At 39.6% G+C, this 20711-nt stretch overlaps 1 protein-coding gene across 2 annotated transcripts in view; it reads right to left on the bottom strand.

Annotated features, from left to right (window-relative positions):
• Positions 1 to 20711, bottom strand: part of LOC107221287 (mediator of RNA polymerase II transcription subunit 13-like) — a 29410-nt gene that overhangs the window by 3871 nt on the left and 4828 nt on the right. Inside the window, exons 2-12 of one of the 2 annotated variants that reach the window (XM_015660225.2) lie at positions 17429 to 17762; positions 7623 to 7791; positions 7375 to 7520; positions 6834 to 7266; positions 5428 to 5580; positions 3882 to 4446; positions 3584 to 3790; positions 1308 to 3029; positions 831 to 1161; positions 388 to 686; positions 91 to 282 (exon numbers count right to left, since the gene is read on the bottom strand). In XM_015660225.2, the coding sequence (XP_015515711.1) occupies positions 91 to 282; positions 388 to 686; positions 831 to 1161; positions 1308 to 3029; positions 3584 to 3790; positions 3882 to 4446; positions 5428 to 5580; positions 6834 to 7266; positions 7375 to 7520; positions 7623 to 7791; positions 17429 to 17762 (4551 nt within the window). The remainder of the gene's footprint in view (positions 1 to 90; positions 283 to 387; positions 687 to 830; positions 1162 to 1307; positions 3030 to 3583; positions 3791 to 3881; positions 4447 to 5427; positions 5581 to 6833; positions 7267 to 7374; positions 7521 to 7622; positions 7792 to 17428; positions 17763 to 20711) is intronic. The other variant, XM_015660226.2, reaches the window with a different exon arrangement.

The following is a 20711-nucleotide window of genomic DNA, read 5'->3' as shown; positions in this document are numbered from 1 at the left end:
AGGTATACAGAGTTCAAACATTTAGGTCATAATAAGTATCATCAATGCTTGGACTTGCGCCTGTTGCAAAGTATAAAAAGGTATTCTTACGTCTTTGCTTTTGAGAAAGATATCGGCAGCCGCGGCGGTACCAAAACCGGTAAGACTTTTGACTGTTGAATTATGATTGAGAAGTCGTCGACCTTGCAAAAATACGTTCAGAGCCAGTGACCTCATCTCATCCTGAGCTCTCCGCCTTTCTCTTGCTCTTCCTAATTCCATTATGCTTTCTAGGGAAATCAACTAGAAACATAGAAAAATTCATAAACCAGTGCTCAAAAGGGTTATAATGAACGATTCACAAGAAAATCAAATTGAAAATTCAGTTAAGGGGAAAACGATATTCACCTGAACGTTGATGTTAGATCTGATATTTTCCGGCATGCTGTTAACAGCGGCAGAATAAGCACGCAGCAACGCCAAGATAGCAAGCCTCCGACGATCAGGATCTTCAGCTCCACCAAGTGAAAACGGTTCAACTAAATATACGACTACTGCGGGTGGTTCCACCTCCTCCTCATCAGGGCCCACAGTCGTCGTTACATTACTATTTGTATTAATGGACACAGGTGTAGTGTTGCCTGTTCCAGATCCAGCGTTTGGTGTCGTATTAGATAACGGTGTTTCGCTCCTAACATTTTCACCTTCTGTAACACGACAATCAATTGTTTCTCGATGCTATAACTCAATTCCTGGCAAAAAATAAAACAAGCAAAGGTCTGTGGACACGGACACCAACACCAATGGATAACAATATCTGTTTAAAATTGAAAACTTCCTGCGGTAAATACCTGTAGGTTCTGGCTTTGGCGTTGAGCTGTCAGGAGTTGCCGGCGTTGTTTCAGGAGTTGGAGCAGGCGGTGGCTGTTGCTGTTTGCTCGGCGAATCCCCAGGCTCTAATAAACTCCTGTCTTGAATAACCTGGGTCAGGTATGGAGCTAGTCTATAGTTGCAGACGTGTGCATAGAGCCTTAGCAATTCTCCGATTTGATTCTCGCCCAGCAATTTAAACCATTCATCAATCGGCTGTTTGGTCAATTTTTGAGCGGTTACTTTACCAACGCGAAGGATACCGTCACGCACCACTTTCGATATCGGAGTATGTCTACCCAATCTGCATATCTAGAATAGTAGTTACAAAAATGACATTAGTAGTAGCAGGTTTCAGTTGTGGTTAAGCCGTACTTCTTTGTGCAATTGTCTACAAATGTATAGAGAAAAAAATTTTTGCAGAAGAATTTACAGTTCAGCACTTCGACCATGATTACCTCATAAGTAGTAGATAGTTCCTTGAAGAACGATCTGACTTTTGTAATGACCGGTTCACTGTCAGGTGCGACAACGACATAGGCGACATCTCTGGGACCCGCATAGGGTTCCAGTAATAGTTTTTCCCAGTAGCTAAGAGCATATGGGGATAAAGAGAGCCAGTCTCTGTCATAGCCGACGACGAGGGCAGGGATTGGTTGAGGTTCGCACCTGTCGTCAGTACCTCGGCCAGCCAAACGATGGAATTGTCGCCAAGTCAGAGGACCAGCAACAGTGTAAGGGGCCTCCCACATTCTGGTGGTACATTTTCGTTGTACAGCCTCCTGCAACAACGGCTGAAGAGACCTCATAACACGAACGATGTCCCCGCTGCACTGAGGCCCTCGAGCTCGTAGAAATACCCATCTATGCACACCGTTAACACGATTGGTTTTCTCGTTTGGTGTACTGTCAATTTTTCCTTGGTCTAAAGCAGCCAGTGACACTTCGTTGCCGTCGTTGAACTCCAAAGTATTCACTGTGGGAATGAGCGACGAGTAATTTTTTATACCCGCGTATATCTTGGCTGCTCTATTCAAGCTACTAGCCGAACTTTGAACTATCAAGCACTGTTCTCTGAGTAGTTCAAGTACGTTCGGAGGTATCAAATCCAAGCCTTCCGGCGGTGCCTTCCCACCCCCACAGGCAACCCCTACCAAGGAGCCCTTCTTTTTCTCAGATGGATCCTCGGCTATGCCGGTGATCTCCATCTCGTCCTCGTAAAATAAGCCCGCCCGATGAGCAAGACGACGATTGACAACCGCGCTAAATCCGCAATTGCATCGTATTTGATCGTCGTCTTGGAATTGAGCTCCTCCCGTTCCCCAAGATCCAGCCAAGTAGATTCCAGCATCGGCCCCTTTTATATTACCGACGACCTTGGGCCCGGCATTGCAAACACAGAGGCTGCAGCTGTCGAAATTGTGATCTCGAAATATATTCAGTGCTGTATCTCCGAGCAAAATATTAACTACCAATGAATTTGATTCTGGAGCCCTGATAGGCCCGGGAGTATCAGCCTCGATGCTGTTCAAATTCTTGTTCAAATAAGAAGATGTAGTCGACGTTGCCGGACTTGGCTGATCATATGGAGGGGGCGGAGGCCTTCCGGATAAAGTGGCCGCCCTATACGGAGTTCCGAGAGGCGCGGGACTTGGTGGACAAGGTTGTTGTTGGACCGACCCAGGTCTAGTAGGTGGAAGAATTTTATCGGGGTTACTATTTGTCACTGGATTGCATTGCCACGACGGTCTGTAGACGCAGTGCGATGGAAGAGAAACCGGCGGAAGCGACTGACTTGGTAAATTAGTCAGCGGAGCGTATTTCGAAGAGCCCACAAGTTTGCAAATTGGAGCAGGTTTAAAAACGTATGACCAATCGTCAATTGACTCTTCGGCGGGTGATCCCATGTTTGGATAAATGTCCGGCTGATGCCTGAGCGACCGTTGGTTCGTCGATAACTCCGTTTGATCCATTGGAGGGTCGCTGAGCTGACACGGTGAAGCGACAGGGTTGTGCTCCAGGGAAGGTGGAGTTGGAAACATCTTCGACAACTCTTCGGGTCGAAGTACACCAACGCCTCGGCTGTTGTGTTTGTTGACTCCGTCAAGCCTGGTCTCTTCATGGAGACCTCCAGACTTGTTTGATCCCGGTGGCGTTTGTACTTGAAGCTGGTTCAAGTTCTTTGATAAGAAAATTACAATCAGATTAACAAATCTCACTCCATTGCAGTAATTCTGGAATATTTTGCAAAAGTTACCTTCCGCTTTAGACGCGTTTGCTGACAATGTGAAAGTTATGAAGTAATTTAAAAATATTTCTTATTCATCGTTCCTCTATTCTAACAAAAATCATAATGAATCAATTACCGCGATTCCATTTCATGCAATTTAAATATCTTAAGTCATTATCATGTCGTTCCGTATTTGTACGAAAGTAAAATTTTGCAATTCGCACATATTACCCAAGATATTGCGATCAATTGTAGTTGCTAATATAGGGTTTTCGCTTCATTGAACGAAACTTATCTAAACGAGGATGCATTTTACTTTTGTGTAACTAAAAAACCGAAAATTTTCATAAACGAAAATATCTCGTGGAAATGAAAAATCGGGCAAAACAATGGATTGAGAAAACGCACAATACATTGCACAATATCGAACAGAAAAACTAAAGGAAATTTCACTTTGCATAATACTCAAGACAATAAAAAGAGCAATAGCTTCTAAATACATACAGTCTCATCGCTAGAAGTATCGGGATCAGAATTGTCGAAAATCTGATCAAGATCTTTATACGATGCTTGGAGACCCTCGCTGGTAAATAAAGACCCAGGTTTTGGAGGATCTTCTCTAGGTCTTCTGAGCCCGTCGACTCCAGTTCCGTTCTCTTCTCCTGCTGCGTCAAACTCATAAGGGTCTGTTCTTCCTCCAACGCATTCACCCTTTAAAAAAATAGTTATCGATCATACATAAATGTCAAGCGAAAGCGTTATCGTAAAAAAATTATTAACAAGTAACAGCAGTATATCTAACCGGAGCTGCGTTTGGTTCCTGTTTAATCTCGAGTTTAGGAGCTTGCGACTGTTGTTGTTGCTGATTCAAGGGCGGATATAAGTTGACCCCTCTCAAATTCGCAACTCCAGATGCTGAACCTTTAAATCTCTTTACAGGATGATTGAGCCATGCCTCTTGCGTCGAATAGTCATAAAGCCAAGAAAGAGGTTGTTCATCTTCTAGCAGAGCACCTTCGTATTCTCTGGATGCCAGGATTGGTCTTTTCAATGTTGGACCAGGGACGGGGCTGAAAACCTGGTTGCAAGTGGACGAGGCCGACTTTGGACCCTGTGGCGGAGTCATAGGCGGAGCAGCGTTTGGCTGGCTGGGGGGTGGCTGCGGACTGAGAGTGGGCATCGTCGGATCTGCTGGTGGAACAGAAGCTGGCTCAGAATGGGGCGTTGGAAGCGGAGAGGGTGCCGGAGAGCCAGGAGAGCCAACCGATGGAACAGGCAGACAATCTCCTCCTGTCGGAGGTCCCCTTGGGTAGGAAGGGGGTCCTCCAGGTGGTGTACTTGGAGCCTCGGTACGATTCAGTAACAATCTGTATGGATTTGAATTCATACAATTACTTTGGAATATAGGGAAAACGGCGGCAGGAAAGATGCGTTTTATTATTTCATTTATATAAAGTACCATGATGCCAAGTTTTGATCTGATGCAAGCGTGCGAACCTATCGATGTGATTGTAAACATACCGACATTGAACATGCGTGATATAATTTAAAACGCATTAGCCTGAGGAAGGAGAAAATTACATGAGAAAAGTGAGCAGCATTAGTGTCAATGTGAATAAACGAATGATGAATTCAAGCGTAAATAGGCATTGGTGTAACAATGTTTACTCTGCGTTAGTAATGAAAAATGTTAACATATTCCATAAACTTTACAAGTACTAGAATACAAGTACAAACATACGCACACACAAGTTTACTTCTATATTTCCAAATAATGCAAAATTTTTCACAACAAAAGCTAAAGGATGAACAAGAATCTGTTTGAAAAATGGTAAACAAGCGTCTACATAAAATTTCTACAATATATGTCAAGAATATCCGAATTATACCTGTTAAAATATGGTGCTCGAAGAAAAAATATCACTTTGAATTACCAGAGAAGATAAAATGACTTGCTTGTTACTTTTTTTACTGTTAATTGCTTGTATTTCAACATGTTTAAGACAAAGTATTATCATTGACACGTTAAGACCGAACCTCTTTGAAAAAGAAAGAATAAGAAGAGAGAATCTCATGTAAATTTATCATCAAAATTAGTGTAATGTATTCGTTTCAACTGATTACATGCTATGGTATTAGCAATGCATAGGAATGGAGTGTCTCATCACCTCGGTGCATGGTTATTGTATTGAAAGTACGTATTAATATCTAACCAGCATAGTATAATAGTAAAAGTTCAATTAGATGCAGATTGTAAGTATTTGGGCAGTAGATGATTATTTTTGCGATAAATATGGACGTGAGGTGAAAGATGATACATCTTATTGTCGGGGGTAGACGTTACCCACCTGGGGGCATTGGCAGGGGGAGGGGGAGGAGCATCCCACTGAGTCGCGGAGCGTCTGTGGAACGGCACTACCCTCCGTCCACCTTTATCTAATTTCTCCCTATGAAACTGGGTGGAGGATGCCAGACTCTTCCAACCCCCGGGGGTCGCACACCTGTAACCACTTTGGTTTTTAGCGACCGATATTACCCTTGCCAATATTCATTCAATCTTCTTCTTGCATCTATCGTAGAGGTGCTCAAAGCGGCTTGGCTTTAACCCGATTTGTTATGTAGACACGCTTTGAGACCTCCCGACGATTGCGACAATTTATACCTCGAAGAATGAGTACACAGTAAAAAAATTTTGGAGAAATATTTCGCTAATGCTGACTCGATTGCAAATATATATATTTGTACCTCGTGATGTAAGACAGTCCTTTTTGTTCTTCAATATTGGTAAAGTATTAGGCAAATTGACGACACAACTTCAGAATTCTTACCTTTCGATGGTTCATGAGATTCAAAGATTAAGAGAAAGAGGGGGTAATATATAACTACCAAAAATACAAATACCAAGTGTGACAAGTTTGAGCCACCATCGTTACCTGGACTTACATGCACACATTGTGACAGCCATAAAAGATCTACTATCGATACAGTAATAATCATCTGTTTATTCCTGTTACCTATGTCAACTTCTTACAGTACCAAAATATACCCTAATTTTATGTCTCATGCAGAACGTAGACCATCAAAAATTCTAATACTGTTATCATGGGTAAGTCAATTGGGGTATATGACTACAGCAGCCTACAGATATACTGAATTACATTGCATCTAATAATCGTATTAGATGGTGTCTATTTATCACTTGCAGTAAGCTAAGTGATTAATAAAAATACCATCCGAAGAAAGCTTAGCTTACAGCAATTGATACAGATGCTGGAATATGATAAAACGCTACAGTATACTCATTCATGCCTCTAGGAAATTATATAAGACTACTTTCAATCTAGGATCTGTGTTCATGTTGTGAAAATTGAGCAAAACTTAAAGTGCTTAGTATCGCTTCAAGGGAAATTTCACATCAGTCAGATCCTAAGTTGAATTTTTTTCATTTTGTAAAGTGTAATGCTAACAATGTCATTCGTTGCATATTTCTGTGTCGGCGCACAGTAATTTTTAAATATTACCATTTACAAATAATGGTTTATAATTTCAGCGCGACCAAGATTTCATTAAAAATTTCATGTATGATATTAGCGAAGAAGACCTTCCTGCGTAATTTTGAAGACTTCTGTCCTTCCGCCGACAAAAAAACAGAACGGCATAAATCTGCGCAGCTCTTATCAAGTTTTGCAGATTTATAACTCAAATATTTCAATGTTCTAAAGAAGTGTTTAATGAGTGTTTTCAACGTTCTTACTTGGAGCAGCTACAGGAAGACTTTTTCGTGGCATCGGCAAAGGTCCATGTGCCAGGTTCCGGTGAAGAATCGATACTTTTAGGTGTAGGCATGGGGGAGTTTAGCGTACACTCCGCCCACACCCTCTCCGGAAGTTCACTGGCTGCTTTCAAGTCCCTCTGTGTCGAAAGAGGGTGCTCGTAATTGGCTGGGCTACTCGGTGGCGAGAGAGGAGCATCAGTCGGTACATCGTCCATGTCGGTAACGAGAACGTAGCAAGAAGGATAGCGCATACGAACTCCTCCAACCAAAACTTCGACCAATGGCGGTAGTCCTGATTCCGTGGATGCACCATTTATGGGATAAAAATGTCTCCATTCCTCTAGAAGTTGACTATCGACTCTGCCAACTTGACCAGTCAAGGTCCCAGCAAGTCCGTATGGCGCTAGGATCACTGCAGCGAACAACATAGTCTTATAAATCGGAACCAAAGTTCTGTTTCAACTCCTTCAATCTTTGATTTAGTTTGCGTCAAAAGTTTTATATCACAAGTTATTCTCACCCTTGACGGCAGATTGAGCAGTTTGAGTACGTTGAAGACAAGTTCTGGTAAGGTATCGTACCGCTGGATGTTGCCTGACGTCCACACTTGCACATACCGTGCTTTCTCCATGGACAAAAAATGCGAAGGAGAACGACAAGTGACTGCTGTAAAGTTATGAAAAACGTTAGATCAGCACATTGATAATGAAGTAATACGTCAAATTACCAAATTTATGATCTTATATACTTTTGGCAAATATCTAATACCTGTTGCAGCGATGTTTTTCAAAACCATCGTAAGGCTGGACAAACCACTTGCCAAGACGAACAAAATCACGAGAAAGTAAGCAACGTTCGATCAAATTGTGCAGGGCCTTGAATAGTAACGACCGGCACTCGTAAGACAATCCACTTTCCCAAGAGCCTTGTTCACCTTCTGTAAAGCACATAGAATATTTTCATCATGGTTGTTTTTGAAATAAGTCACATAAAATGTTTCAAAAGCTAATATCCCGGTCACTGAATGTTATCTACGATTCATTGACTTCCAATATTCCCCGATCGATAGTATTACCATACATTCATCCATATCTTTATTCGTTGAATTAATATTGCGAAACCGATGTATCACTGACAATAAGTATCGCAGGAAGCTCTACTAACGATAAGATGTAAGAGTAATGAATAATCAATAAAACTTATACTAATTATCAAAGCATGTTAATATATTCCCGACCTCCCCACAAACCCTTAATAGCACGTTTATTACAATTACTCTGTCATTGGTGCAAAGATTAAACATTAATGCCAACCGAGAAAGACATGATCTTTCTGCAACGACGAAACAAGGTGAAATTTTTCAATGCTACATTTGTTAGAAGTGATATTCTGATATATTTCTTGATTAATTGCATACCACATTGTAAACTTTGCGTACAAAGAGGAATCGTTAGTATTTTATGCGTGGATACTTCGTTAGAATACCACCGAGACCCGAAACGAAAATCCGTTGGAAGTAAATTAAGCAGCTGCTTCGAAAAATTTCGTACATATTGTTGAATTGAAACGAACTCGAAATTTACGTGTAAAGTCTTGAATAGAATTAGGCAGGTATACATTATGGTATAATCATCATCATCATCATCATCATCATAATCGCGTTAATAGCAGGTAGAAACATAGGTACAGCAGGATAGAGGCCGCGCGGGAGGGGGGACACCTCTTTAGTTACGCCCTGGGGCCAGAGCCTCCTAAGGACAACAGACATTCGTTACAAACAGAGAAAGTGAGACAAAGTAACGCCAGAGAAAGGGAACCACGGTGAATAAAAGAAGAAAGAGAGAGGTTTTGACCGAGTGAAAATTGGAAAAGTTCTGTAATCTCATGGATGTTAGGTGGTAGTCGCTTTCCCTTGGCATAGCGATGTTTACGTTTTTTTTTTTTCTGTTCATGTTTAGGCTCTATCTTCCTCTTAATCTAAATCGTTATTAACTGGAACAATGCAAACAGTTCAATTCGATCAATACTAATTTATATTTCATCACAATATTATTTCACCAAAAATTAATACTTTCTTTAAAAAAATTTCAAATTTACCGGGCAAAGTCGCGATAAGCGTACAGTGCGCATAAATTTGGCGCATACGACGGATAACGGTCAGGCGGGCAGACAGGCAGGTTCGAAGACCGTAAGCACGAACGTCTGAAAATCTTTCGCCGCTGTGATACGGTTAAAACGAAAAGTTGTTTAAAAGGCAATAAAATGAAGAAACCACATTTAAATTAAAAAAAAAAAAATAACATGCTAACAATATCACAAGTAAAAGTCCGAATGACAGATAGATAGATAGATAGATAGAGTTAGAAAAAGAAAGAAAGAAAGAGAGATAGAGAGGAACAGGAGCAATGATTGCCTGTGTTTGAGGTACAGTTAAATAAGAACGCGTGACGCAAGCGTGACGTCATAACAACGACGACGACGCCGACTAGAGAAGAAGCGTTGGCCCATGAAACGTCAAATTAACCAGATGTGGGGAAGGGATGGGACGAGCTGGAGGGGGGATTCCCCTCCGTTCGGTGTAGCCCCGTGCTACGACTCTGCTCTCCCCTTCGGCCCCATTATCATCCCCCAACAGAGCCGTGAAGCGAGGTCCAAGGGGTTTAGAGGGTTTTAGAAATCAATGCACTTCGCGGCCTGTTATGGATCGGGGAACGCTTACCAGCGTTTTTGGGGTAGTAGGGTCAGGGTGGCGCGCCTATATCGGAGACTGATCGTGATCATCTGGGTTGAGCGGCACTGTCGAGCGAACCGCGGGTGGTGGTTTTCGGGTGAAGCCGAGTGGAATGGAAACGGAGAAGAGAAGAGCGGAGTACCGCGGGAGACATGTGTTTTGGATCGATAAACGATAGTGGGCTACGTGAGAGGGAAAGAGATGGAGAAACGGCATAACCAAGTCGGTAGGGGGGGCAAGGAAGACGAAGAAGACGAAGAAGACGAAGAAGAAGAGGGCCCCCGACACGGTTGTTCGGATGGATGGATACCTTAGACTATGCGGTACAGAGTCCGTCGACCAGCCCGGCCGGCATTCGGTGGCACGCACGGCGTGTCGGTCAGGATTCTCTACGTTTCCCCCCACCATTCGAGAGATCAACCGTTTGCTTTCTATCCTTTCAGGTTTTACAAAATTACATTTGAAATCACCGTTTCGAAACCAGTAAGAATTTTCATGAACCTATAGCGTTGTTAGTTGCAATATTTGCCAATTGTACGCGAATCATCATCGCACGTGTATGTACTTACATATATCGCGACGCTAATGCCAAAAGGGCGTATATTTTATTCATTTTATATAAATAAGTCTACGGAACGATTGGCAATAATGAAGGGATGATAAAATAAAAAGGAAGCCCTTTTGGTATTGTCACCGCGATATAATAGTACCGTAACTTTCCTTGACGAGCAATTCCAAATCCGAGGACACACCGATTAAAGCTGCAAGAGACATCGATATACCGGATCTTCGAAATACCTCAAACTCAAATGTCGGTTAGGAATCGAAACTTTCGCGTAAAAAAGAATCGGATGGACGAAAACAATAAATATTAATATAAAACTAAAATACGTAACCGTTATCGATCATCGACGTATATATTTAGGGAATTCCACATTAAATTAGCAGTCCATGTACCTAATCCTTTTCGATTTTAATAATTTTTTACTGCAATGTCTATACCGAGCCAAAAAAGATTTCAATAAACTCTTACACCCTCTTTTGGGTTGGTCTGCACACGTCGCAATAAACAAAATATCAGAATCGAAGGTGACAAGGTACATGGCTTACAAATTTGACGTGGAATGCCCCACATACGTACATCGATACGAGGAAGGAGGAGCAGCGTTGTACACGCATATACACACACAAATCGTTGCATTTACTGCCAGTATGTAACACACGCATACCTTCGTGCGTATAAATACATACACACAAACAAACAAACATACACACACACGTGTCTAGATGTACATAAGTACGCGCATGGTGTAGGAATACGGCCATCAGGCCATGTGTGTGGTGTAATGTATATACATATAGGTACGTATGTATGTATATTGTATTTACGCATGTGAGGCGTTGAGCAATTCTGTATAACCGCTGACGCGGTGAATGCGATTCAAGTTTAAAACACAATCCTCGCCCGCACAACCCGCGCAAACTGTATAATCACATTGTACCTATATATGTACAAATATCTATCTGTCTATAGACGAAAAATATAGTGTCTCTCGAGCTTGTTTGCCAAGCGATATATATCTATTAACTAGACGGAACCGATCGACTGCAGTGGGATTAAGGTACCGTAAAGCAACGTCGTTGGAGAGTGAAACCTGCTCTACGTACATACCTAAAGTCGCGTATTTTTGGTGGGGAAGGTCAATGAATAAAAAAAAAAAAAAAAAAAATGTTTAAAAAATAAAAGGTAATAGAAACGTGAACCGTAAAGTAAATACTCCGTAAATATAAATGGTAGAAAAATTATCGATAAACGAGGATTGCAATCTTATAAGAAGAAGAATAAGAAGGAGAAAAAAATCTCAGAGACGTCTTGACAAAACTAAAGAACATTTAAAGGACATTTTCACGTTATTCAAAAACATTCAGAAAAAATAAAACAAAAAGGAAACAGTTCTTAAAGGATATATCACCCAGGATTTATTTTTTTAAGGGCAATCAAAATTCAAAAATATCTCCATGATCTCTCAACGGATTTACAGGAATACTGGACACTCGTGAATCGTTGTATTTTCCTGCCGTACTTACCAATCGTAATAGACGTTTTTCTGTGAGATTTTTTTCTCAAGGTTTCTCGCAACAAGAGTAATAGAAACGCGACACGAGGACACAAAATCGAGGCTATCGAAGGAAGAGGTCAGGAGATAGTTTCTTATAACTTTATTGTACATTTGTACAACAGGCTGCAATGTGTCGATTAGTAACATGATTTGCATCATGCGCGTGTTGACCACGTGGCAAAAGCTACGATTATCTGTCGATCTATCTATTTATCTATCCAGCTGTAATAGACATGAGGCTGAAGTTAACGATACCATCGAAAGAAAGAATTATTATTGAGCAATTTTAGGATTGCTTTCAAGGAGTTGGATGCCAGAATTAGTGTATATTTTGTCTACAGTGATTATAATAAATATCGCAAACTCAACAATGATCCGAATTAACGATTTTTTCTAAAAATGTATCGTTACTAACTTCATCCTCATAACTAATAACGACGCCGTCCGCGTTGCAGCAATCTTTGATTTGACCAAGCAGGATAGCGACAATTTTCTTCAAATGAAATTCCCCGACTTTTTCTCGTCAAAAAAAAAAAAATAAAATAAAAATTCAGAATTCCCTCCGACGTTTTATCAGGAAACTTAGGTAATGTTGGACAACTTTTATGACCAAAAAGCTCCAAAAGTTGTGCTACCATGAATATACTGAATATATGAAATTTGAATTTGTTTCAAACCAAACAATTACAAATTGAACAATACTATTTTCTAAAATTAACGCTTAACCGAATTTACAAAATTTCAAGTGCAATTCCCCTCCTCCCCCCTCGAAAATAAAAATCGGCAGTATTTGGTATTAGGAAAGGAGTCTATTTTTTGGACAGACTCAAAATCCCAGTCTTAGATTCGTTATTCCCTGACTTTTGCCTGACGTTACGTACGTACGTACGTAGAAATTCTTTTAACCCACTGATAATACGTCATACAAATATAAATACCGATATTCTTTCCAAAAGATACTGATTGTATCACAATTAATTAAATAACGTTTCAATAATCACATGTAAAAAAGTAATAGTGTATAGAGTATAATGAAAAACCGTGCCTCTCAAGTCATAATACAGAACGTACACCGTAACGCAAAATGTACGTATTGAAAATTACCCGTAAAATAAGTAAGCGAGTATAAATTCTTCGAACCGTTATACGTATAGTTTCATCAGTGATTTCCTCTACGGAAATTTCGCAAAGATATTTCCAATTACAACGTATTACATCAATGATGAATCACCGACCATAGTAAAAATGAGTGTGATGAAAACGGGGTTTTCTTTTTCCAATATAAATAATGGAAACGTTTGAAACAAAAGGGCGTGAGGAGAGACAAAAATATTGTCAATCCTTATTTATATACATTATACATATACAGGATAAGCGTTAATCAATCGCGAAAACTTTGGTGTTGTTCATATGGAATTATTTTTTTAGCGTTAGAATGATGAAGAAAAAAAAAAAAAACAATCGTACGAATGAAATTAAATCTTGTCTCTCACAATCTGCGGTGTGTAATCCCCCCCTTCAGCTTACAATACATTACACAAATCCGGTCGCGAGTTGCAGATCTCCTCACCTGACAGGTGAGGTCTGTAGGTATGTTAACAGTTATTTAATCTAGTTCAACACGGTCTGGTTTAAGTAAACATATACACACCCACACACACACACGTATATGTTTATTTAATCCAGATTCGATTGCGAAAATTTTATGACAAATTTTCAACGTGTATGAAAACAAAAGAAACGATTAAAGAAAGCATAAAACGAAAATATAGGTATAGAAAAAAAACCATATCTACCCTGAGTCTTGTGTGAAAATGTTTCGTTTCTGAAACCAATTTTAGGAGAATTCATATTTTAGGAGAAATCCTTGGCGAAATTAAAAAAAAAATGTTATTGGTAAACCGTTTACCGAGTTGGCGTGGAATATGCCCTACATATATATAAATATAAGAAAGAAAAAAAACACTCAAGATTGAATTAAACAAATGTAGAATATTCAATTACGCCCGCATGCGTTCTTTCAACCCTGCGAGTGTTTTGAATAAAATAAAATTAAGAGAAAAAAAAAAATCCATGCTCTTATGCGTACTCGACTTGTTACGCAACATAATGTATACTAGGTTCGCCTATGCATGTATAGATATAGGCAAATGTAAAGTGTTCTCTCGCATCTTGGAAGAAATCTGTAAGAATAGGCTTGTTGCGTCTGTTCAATTCGAACGGAGTACACACACAGACAATAAACAGCTCATTGAAAAGAACGGATAGGCACCGACGAAGTTACAATTTAGACGACGTTCCCGGATTATTAACGTTCCTACCAACGTACTTATATAAGGAAGCGACTCTTCTTCACACGATTTCAGCAATTTAGTACACGATGATCATTGAAACATGTATCATCCTACCATACTGACCGGAATCTCGGATGTGACGCGGATGATAGACGAGGTACAAATAAGCAAACCCGAGACTGCTGTAACTAAACAGCAACGAGTACCGAACGATAATACATAAATGTATGTATGCGCATACCTTTTTTAACGTGGCTGTGTGTGTGTGTGTGTATGTACACTTGGGGACAATAAATCTGAGACGGTCAATTTTTTACACTAGAAAGTTACGTTGGCAACACAGAGAAACCTGCAGCGCCACAGTCGGCCGAGGGCGAAACAAACTCAATCTCAATAAACGTAACATAACCCATGACCGTCGAATCTAACGTTGGAATTGACGTGTCAATCCAACAAGTCATTATCTTCGCGGTATTCTAAGGTTAGATTTGACGGTCATGGGTTATGTTACGTTTATTGAGATTGAGTTTGTTTCGCGTTCGGCCGACTGTGGCGCTATAGGTTTGCCTGTGTTGCCAACGTAACTGTCTAGCGTAAAAAATTTAGCCGTCTCACATTCATTGTCCCCAAGTGTACAACTTGTGCCATAAACATATCTTATTCTATATGCTGCTGAGTCACGAACGTAGAAGGTATTGTAGTCGAGGCGTGCTAAACGCGATAACGTCGAAATAATCTCGGAATACTTGAATCTCAAATGGAACTGAATGAAACCGGTCGAAATCGCTTTGTAATGAAAATACAAGTAAAGTTGTACCACCTGAGAACACTTGCTGCTATTTTTTTTCCTTCTTTTTTTTACGGGACACGACAAAAAAAATTTCACGAATAAAAAAATGCAGGTACCTATTGTCGGATTGATAAACTTTGATTTTCATATGATTTCGAGGTGATTGCAGGAGATAGCCAAAAAAAATAGAGTTTCACGGAAATCCATGCAAGATTACACGCTTAGTCTGAAGGTGAATGAATGTCTAGCTAGCTCACCGCCCGGACGATTAATATAAAAGAGACGAGAAGAGGGAAGAGGACGATCCTCTCTGCACCGAGAAGAAGAAGTAAAGCATATGTATGTATGTATATATATATATACATATATATCCGTATGTGTTTGCATGTGTGTGTGATATACGCAAAGAGTGTGCAGTAAGGTTGCGTCCGTAAAAGGGGTTCGTTGACCTTTCAATCGACAATCGCTCTCCTCGAGAATGTATTCTTCACTTGTCTCCTTCTTAAGTTTTTGCGTCTACGTTGCGTCCTCATCTCCTCCTCAACTTATACTCTCTCTCTCTCTCTCTCTCTCTCTCTCTCTCTCTCTCTCTCTCTCTCTCTCTCTCTTCTCCTGTTCGCCGCTAATTTTATTTACACACTAATAATTCCCTCTTGTAAAATATATCTTTTCGGTACATAGTTGTGTTTCACAATCAGTATCTAGATAGACTCGGTGTCGCCTTGTCGTTCAATCGTCAGTTAAAACTTTTCAGCATAACGTATATGTATAGAAGCTAAACACATCTTATCCAAGTGAAATAAAGATAAGCTTTTGTGTCCGTGCGCGCGAAATTTGTCAATTGATCAGCATCAACAGTGATGGATAATTGTAAATTATGCAAATTATGTTTTCAATGCTTTATCTTCGCTTATTTTTATTCACGTATATATATATATATATATACTAAATAACGTAGACACTGGGGTGCGAGATTATTAACGCGGTTGTAAATTACGGCTGCATTCTGAGCAATTGGTATAGATTACAAGGGTCAGCGATAGAGAAAAAAATGAATAAAAAATATTTTACAACGCCACCTCCCGCATATTTTTTTTTTTTTTCTGATTACGTAAATGATTCATTCTTCGCGAATTTGACCACGAATGAAATGAATTAAAACTTGCGAGTGCTGAAAAAAACGAAAAATTTTATCCACGCGAAGTACCTAATTGTAAAAGAAATTAAAAAAAAAAAAGAAAAAAAAAGAGAGAAAACCTTGTGAGAAACTCTTGATATATAGGTGTCTAATAAAATCCTTTATCAGATAAGGACAGTCAAGTACAGAAGAGATAACACTATGTATAGAATTCAGAGAGACATCAACAAACCCGGGGCCCACTTCGAGATTAGTGATGTGATAAAAGACACTAGTATACATTATACCACAGCTATATATTCACCGTTATCACTATTCAGCGATATTTCGGTATACATATACGGTGTTATTCAAAAATAGCGAGGTGAGGTGAGGAGAAGATGACGATTGGTTCAATTAACCCTTTGAGTCATAGTGTTAAGTATTCTTACCACCTATTTTGTATCCATTTTTCTTTTTTTAATATTTAGATAACTTTTCGACACATTTATTTGCGGTTTTTAACTATTTCTGATAATATACTAACAGATTTTCAACACTCGAGAGTAATGGTTCCGATGTAATGTAAATTATTATTGTTAGAAACAAATTGATTGAAAGAAATCGTAAAAATTTGAGGAATAATTCATTTCGGAGAAAGTTACCCCTCTACATGTATGCGTGTTTTACATAAATTATCAGTTGTTCGGATCGCTGATTGCGAATCTTACGATCAGTTTCAACCTTTCGATACTATCGGTATAGTTATCAACTTCAGTCTCATAAATATAGGTGTACCGGGACAATCTCTTGAAAATTGAAAATGAACCGCGCACGCGCGAGTTTTATCGGCTATTCGTGCAGGCTGGCCATCCCGAGTTTTCAGCTGTCAAACTGTTTCCGCCGGCGATGCGGTCGATACGAATTTTTGAGGTTAGAATCTCAAATAATTGAGGCAGTGACTCGGAAAGGTTTGGAAAGCATTTGTTATCGGGTCGGAAAGTCGATTACTTCAAAGAACGGTCGCAATTTAATGCTTACACTGTTTGAAAATTCAAATTTACACATTTTGCGTACGTTGGCCCGCCTGCATCGCAGGACAAGGACATCGCTGCGGGAAGATTTCGCCGACCAATGAGATTTAATTCATTGGCGCATGCGCGGTTGATTTTCAAGTTTCAAGAGATTGTCTCGGTTCGAAACATCGCATCGATGAAAAGTAATTCATCCGTATCAATCGCATATCTGCACTTGTAACAAAAAAAAAAAAGAAAAAAAAACGTTCCAACTCCATATTGTATTTTCTTCATTACTATACTGTAAAAATAAATAAAAATGGGTTAAAAAATTGAGAAAGAAAAAAAAAAAAAAAAAAAACTAATATCGCCCATAATCATGCATAAAAAATCGCAGAGTAGCAATCCATGACTGGTACTTGTCCTCAGTTACAGGTTTCGCAACGAACACACGTACGAGTTACACACACACACACACACCGAGCTTTACGGTGAAACTAACTCACCGATGGCGATGAGCTCGGGTGAAACAAGTCCGGAAAGATCTGGCTCCTCGCCGTACCAAAAGATCCAGAGTTCCTTCGCTGCCGTTAGAGACAAGGGCGGAGGCGCTGGGGAAGGTGCGAGCCTCAAGTCAAATAGGCCGGCCCCGGCAGCCCCGGATGTACCGGATGTACCGGATGACGGTGTAGCAGCGACGCGCCGCCACACGCAGAGTATGTCGCTGGCCAGGCACCGGGAGAAACTCGATAGTACAGGATCTTCAAGGGGGGTACCTCCGAATCCACCGATCACTTCGCCCCAAACTAGTTTCCTCCATTTTATACCGCAGAGGTCAGTCTGTTGGAGAAATGGAGAAAAAAAACAAACAAACATAAATTAATCGATCATAGTTATCGACGTACCTGTTGCATATATAATAGTAACCAGGAACAGTTTGACTAATAAAGGTGTCAGAGGCGGGCAAAATTGGTCCACCAATGGTGGAAAATAAATATATTCACCCTGAAAAGTACTAGTTACAAAACAATGTTCACAAATTTCTATATATAACATATATGCGCGTGTACACAAATTAATTCTGTAATAGTTTGGCTCATCGATGACTAACCAACCCATTGTGGTTAGTAAATTGACCTATCATCTGTTCGTGCGTACCCATCGACCATAGCTATGCACTTGGTGAAATAGTTCATTCAACCGTAATCGATGCGCGTACGGTATAAATAGCACAAAATTTGTCCATGTTATGTGTATAATAAGCGTAAGGTTATTGTAGTATAGGTTCGTGCATAAATATTTTAAACGCTTCAATAAAAGAAAATAAAAAAAAAAAAAAAATGCATAAGATATATGGAAAACGATCTCTGGATTTCTGAAATTTCATCCCCCCTCCCGCACGCACACACACACACACACACACACATTTAAGATCGTCTCACAGCGAGTGAACGAGAAGCGATCAATCTCGAGGCGTGGGAATTTCATTGAGGGTACAATACACCTATAGTCTGCATTGGTAGGTAGGTAGGTAGGTACGTACATAGAGTATAACGGAATAATTTCATATACACAACAGAGAATAAGAAGAATAGCAGTGCCGGTAGGTATACAAAGATAAGGAGAAAAAAAATGTTTAAAAAATAAATAAAAGAATTTGATGAGTACAGAGCGGTGAAGACAACTACTGGACACGAAGCAAAGCCTAAAAGTGCCGCACAATAATCTCTCGCTATTGTAGATTTGTAGTGTGGAATACGGAATAAAAAAATAAAAAAAAAAAAGAGGTAGGTGCAGTGCGGATGCATGTTTTACTATGCCAAAGTATAGTGTAGTACAGTACAGGTATTAATTCGTTGGTGAAAAGATTGTGGAAAATAAAATCAACCGTATGGAATTGATTATGAACAAATTGTACACTACTAGAGGTGATTTGGTGGAAGAAGGGGGGGGGGGGGGGGGGCTAATTCGAACTCCGGCAAAAAGAAGAACCACGCGAACGGCACGTGGTGGTTGAAGGAGAAGAATAGAAGGGTGTAAAGAGTGACATGGTGTACAGTTGTCCTGGAAGTGTCTTTAGATAGTTTTAGAAATTATCCTGAATTTGAATATTGATATAACGATGAAAATAATTAAATTTTTCTCGTGTCTTGGAAATAATATTCTGTTTTTAATGTCCTTGAATAAGCTGAAAATGTCCTTGAATTTGTCTCGGATTTTTTACTGGACAACCATGAGCGATGAGATTGAAGTCGGTAACGTTACTGTAACGATAAATGATTGGGCAAAAATTTAGTAAACATTAACAAAGATGAAAGAAAAAAAAAAAGACAACTCCTTAAGAGCCATTCTAAAATTGCATGCGCAACAATGAATTTTTCCCTGACGTTTCGTTACTAACTTCAACCTCGTAATTTTTTTTTTTTTACAGTTGTTGACATTATTATAACTATATATATTAATTTATGAGGCACGAAGTTAGTGACGTTATTTCAATATAAGTCATGATTCAATAACATCTTTATTTCGCAATACAATGAATGTTTGAAAAGCGATGAATCGTAATAAATGTAAAACCTACTAATATTTTGGAAACTTGACCAATTCCAAGTAATAATAAAATTGCAAACAAATTATATATTTATCGCCCCCCCTCCCAAAAAAAAAAAAAAAATTAAATAAACAACGACATTCGTTACACTAACGTTGCCAACTTCAGTCTCATACTACTTCCAAGTGTTGACAACACGTTCATCGTCTAATAAAATGGAATGCACCTGTTACGTCCGAGGACGCAAACGCGTTTCTGTATCGCTGATACCGATACTGATGCTGCTGCTGTTGTTATATCTATATCTATATATATATATACATAACTAGTAGTCGTCGTCAAACGGTTCTTAGACATAATAATATTGATTAATCTCGAAATATGATTCCAGCAAAAGAATCTCTCTTCATACATGTTTCACATCAAATTGGTATTTCATTTTTCAATTGGGACAATATTCTAATTTGCAAAGATTCGAATTTGTAATCTTGAAAAAACAATAGTGACGTTTCTGTTGTTAAAAAAATTTGCCGTCACGGAAGAGAGGAACAACACGGAGTCAGGTAACTTCCATAACCATGCAAGATTTTTACTCATAGTTATTATTCGCTTCTACTGAATAATCCTAATCTTTTAGTTGCCTCACCGCAACAAGGGTGGCCACAAATTTTTGTGGCAAAAAATTTCCTTCAATTTTCCAGGTTTTCCCTGACATTTTCCCATTTCTAGTAACTCCCTAAAACCTAAGTCATTCAGCTTGTTAACTCTTATTATATTAGCTTCGAATTCAATTCGAATTAAAGAAAAATATACAATATAGAAAAAAGAAAACGTCGGTTACGGTCATTAATTAATATTGTCGACGAAGAGAGAAAGTAAACTTGTTACCTCCAAAAAAAGAAAAAAAAACTCATCTTCAATTCCCACGATTAGAAAACTGGTAACATCAATCTTTTCCATAACCAAATTAAAAATCCCCTGAAAATTCCAGATTTTCCACGATGACCCCCCCCATTCTTTCAAATCCCCATGACATTTCCAGGGTGTCTTGCAACCCTGCTGACAAACTTGCACGTTCTCGTCTCGTGACGCGTATCTCGAAGAAACGGGGCATCGCAGAAATGCAGGTATCGCCCACACATCTTTCCCTCTTCTTCATCTTCTTCCTCCTGCGATCGCGACCCCTCCCCTCCCTCCCATCATCCCACGACAACGCGAATATCATCCGCGTGCGCGTC

The sequence above is a fragment of the Neodiprion lecontei genome, chromosome 5 (assembly GCF_021901455.1).
Source record: "Neodiprion lecontei isolate iyNeoLeco1 chromosome 5, iyNeoLeco1.1, whole genome shotgun sequence".
Classification (NCBI taxonomy): domain Eukaryota; kingdom Metazoa; phylum Arthropoda; class Insecta; order Hymenoptera; family Diprionidae; genus Neodiprion; species Neodiprion lecontei.
Note: the sequence above shows the minus strand (reverse complement) of the source record. Positions and strands in the feature narration are given on the sequence as shown.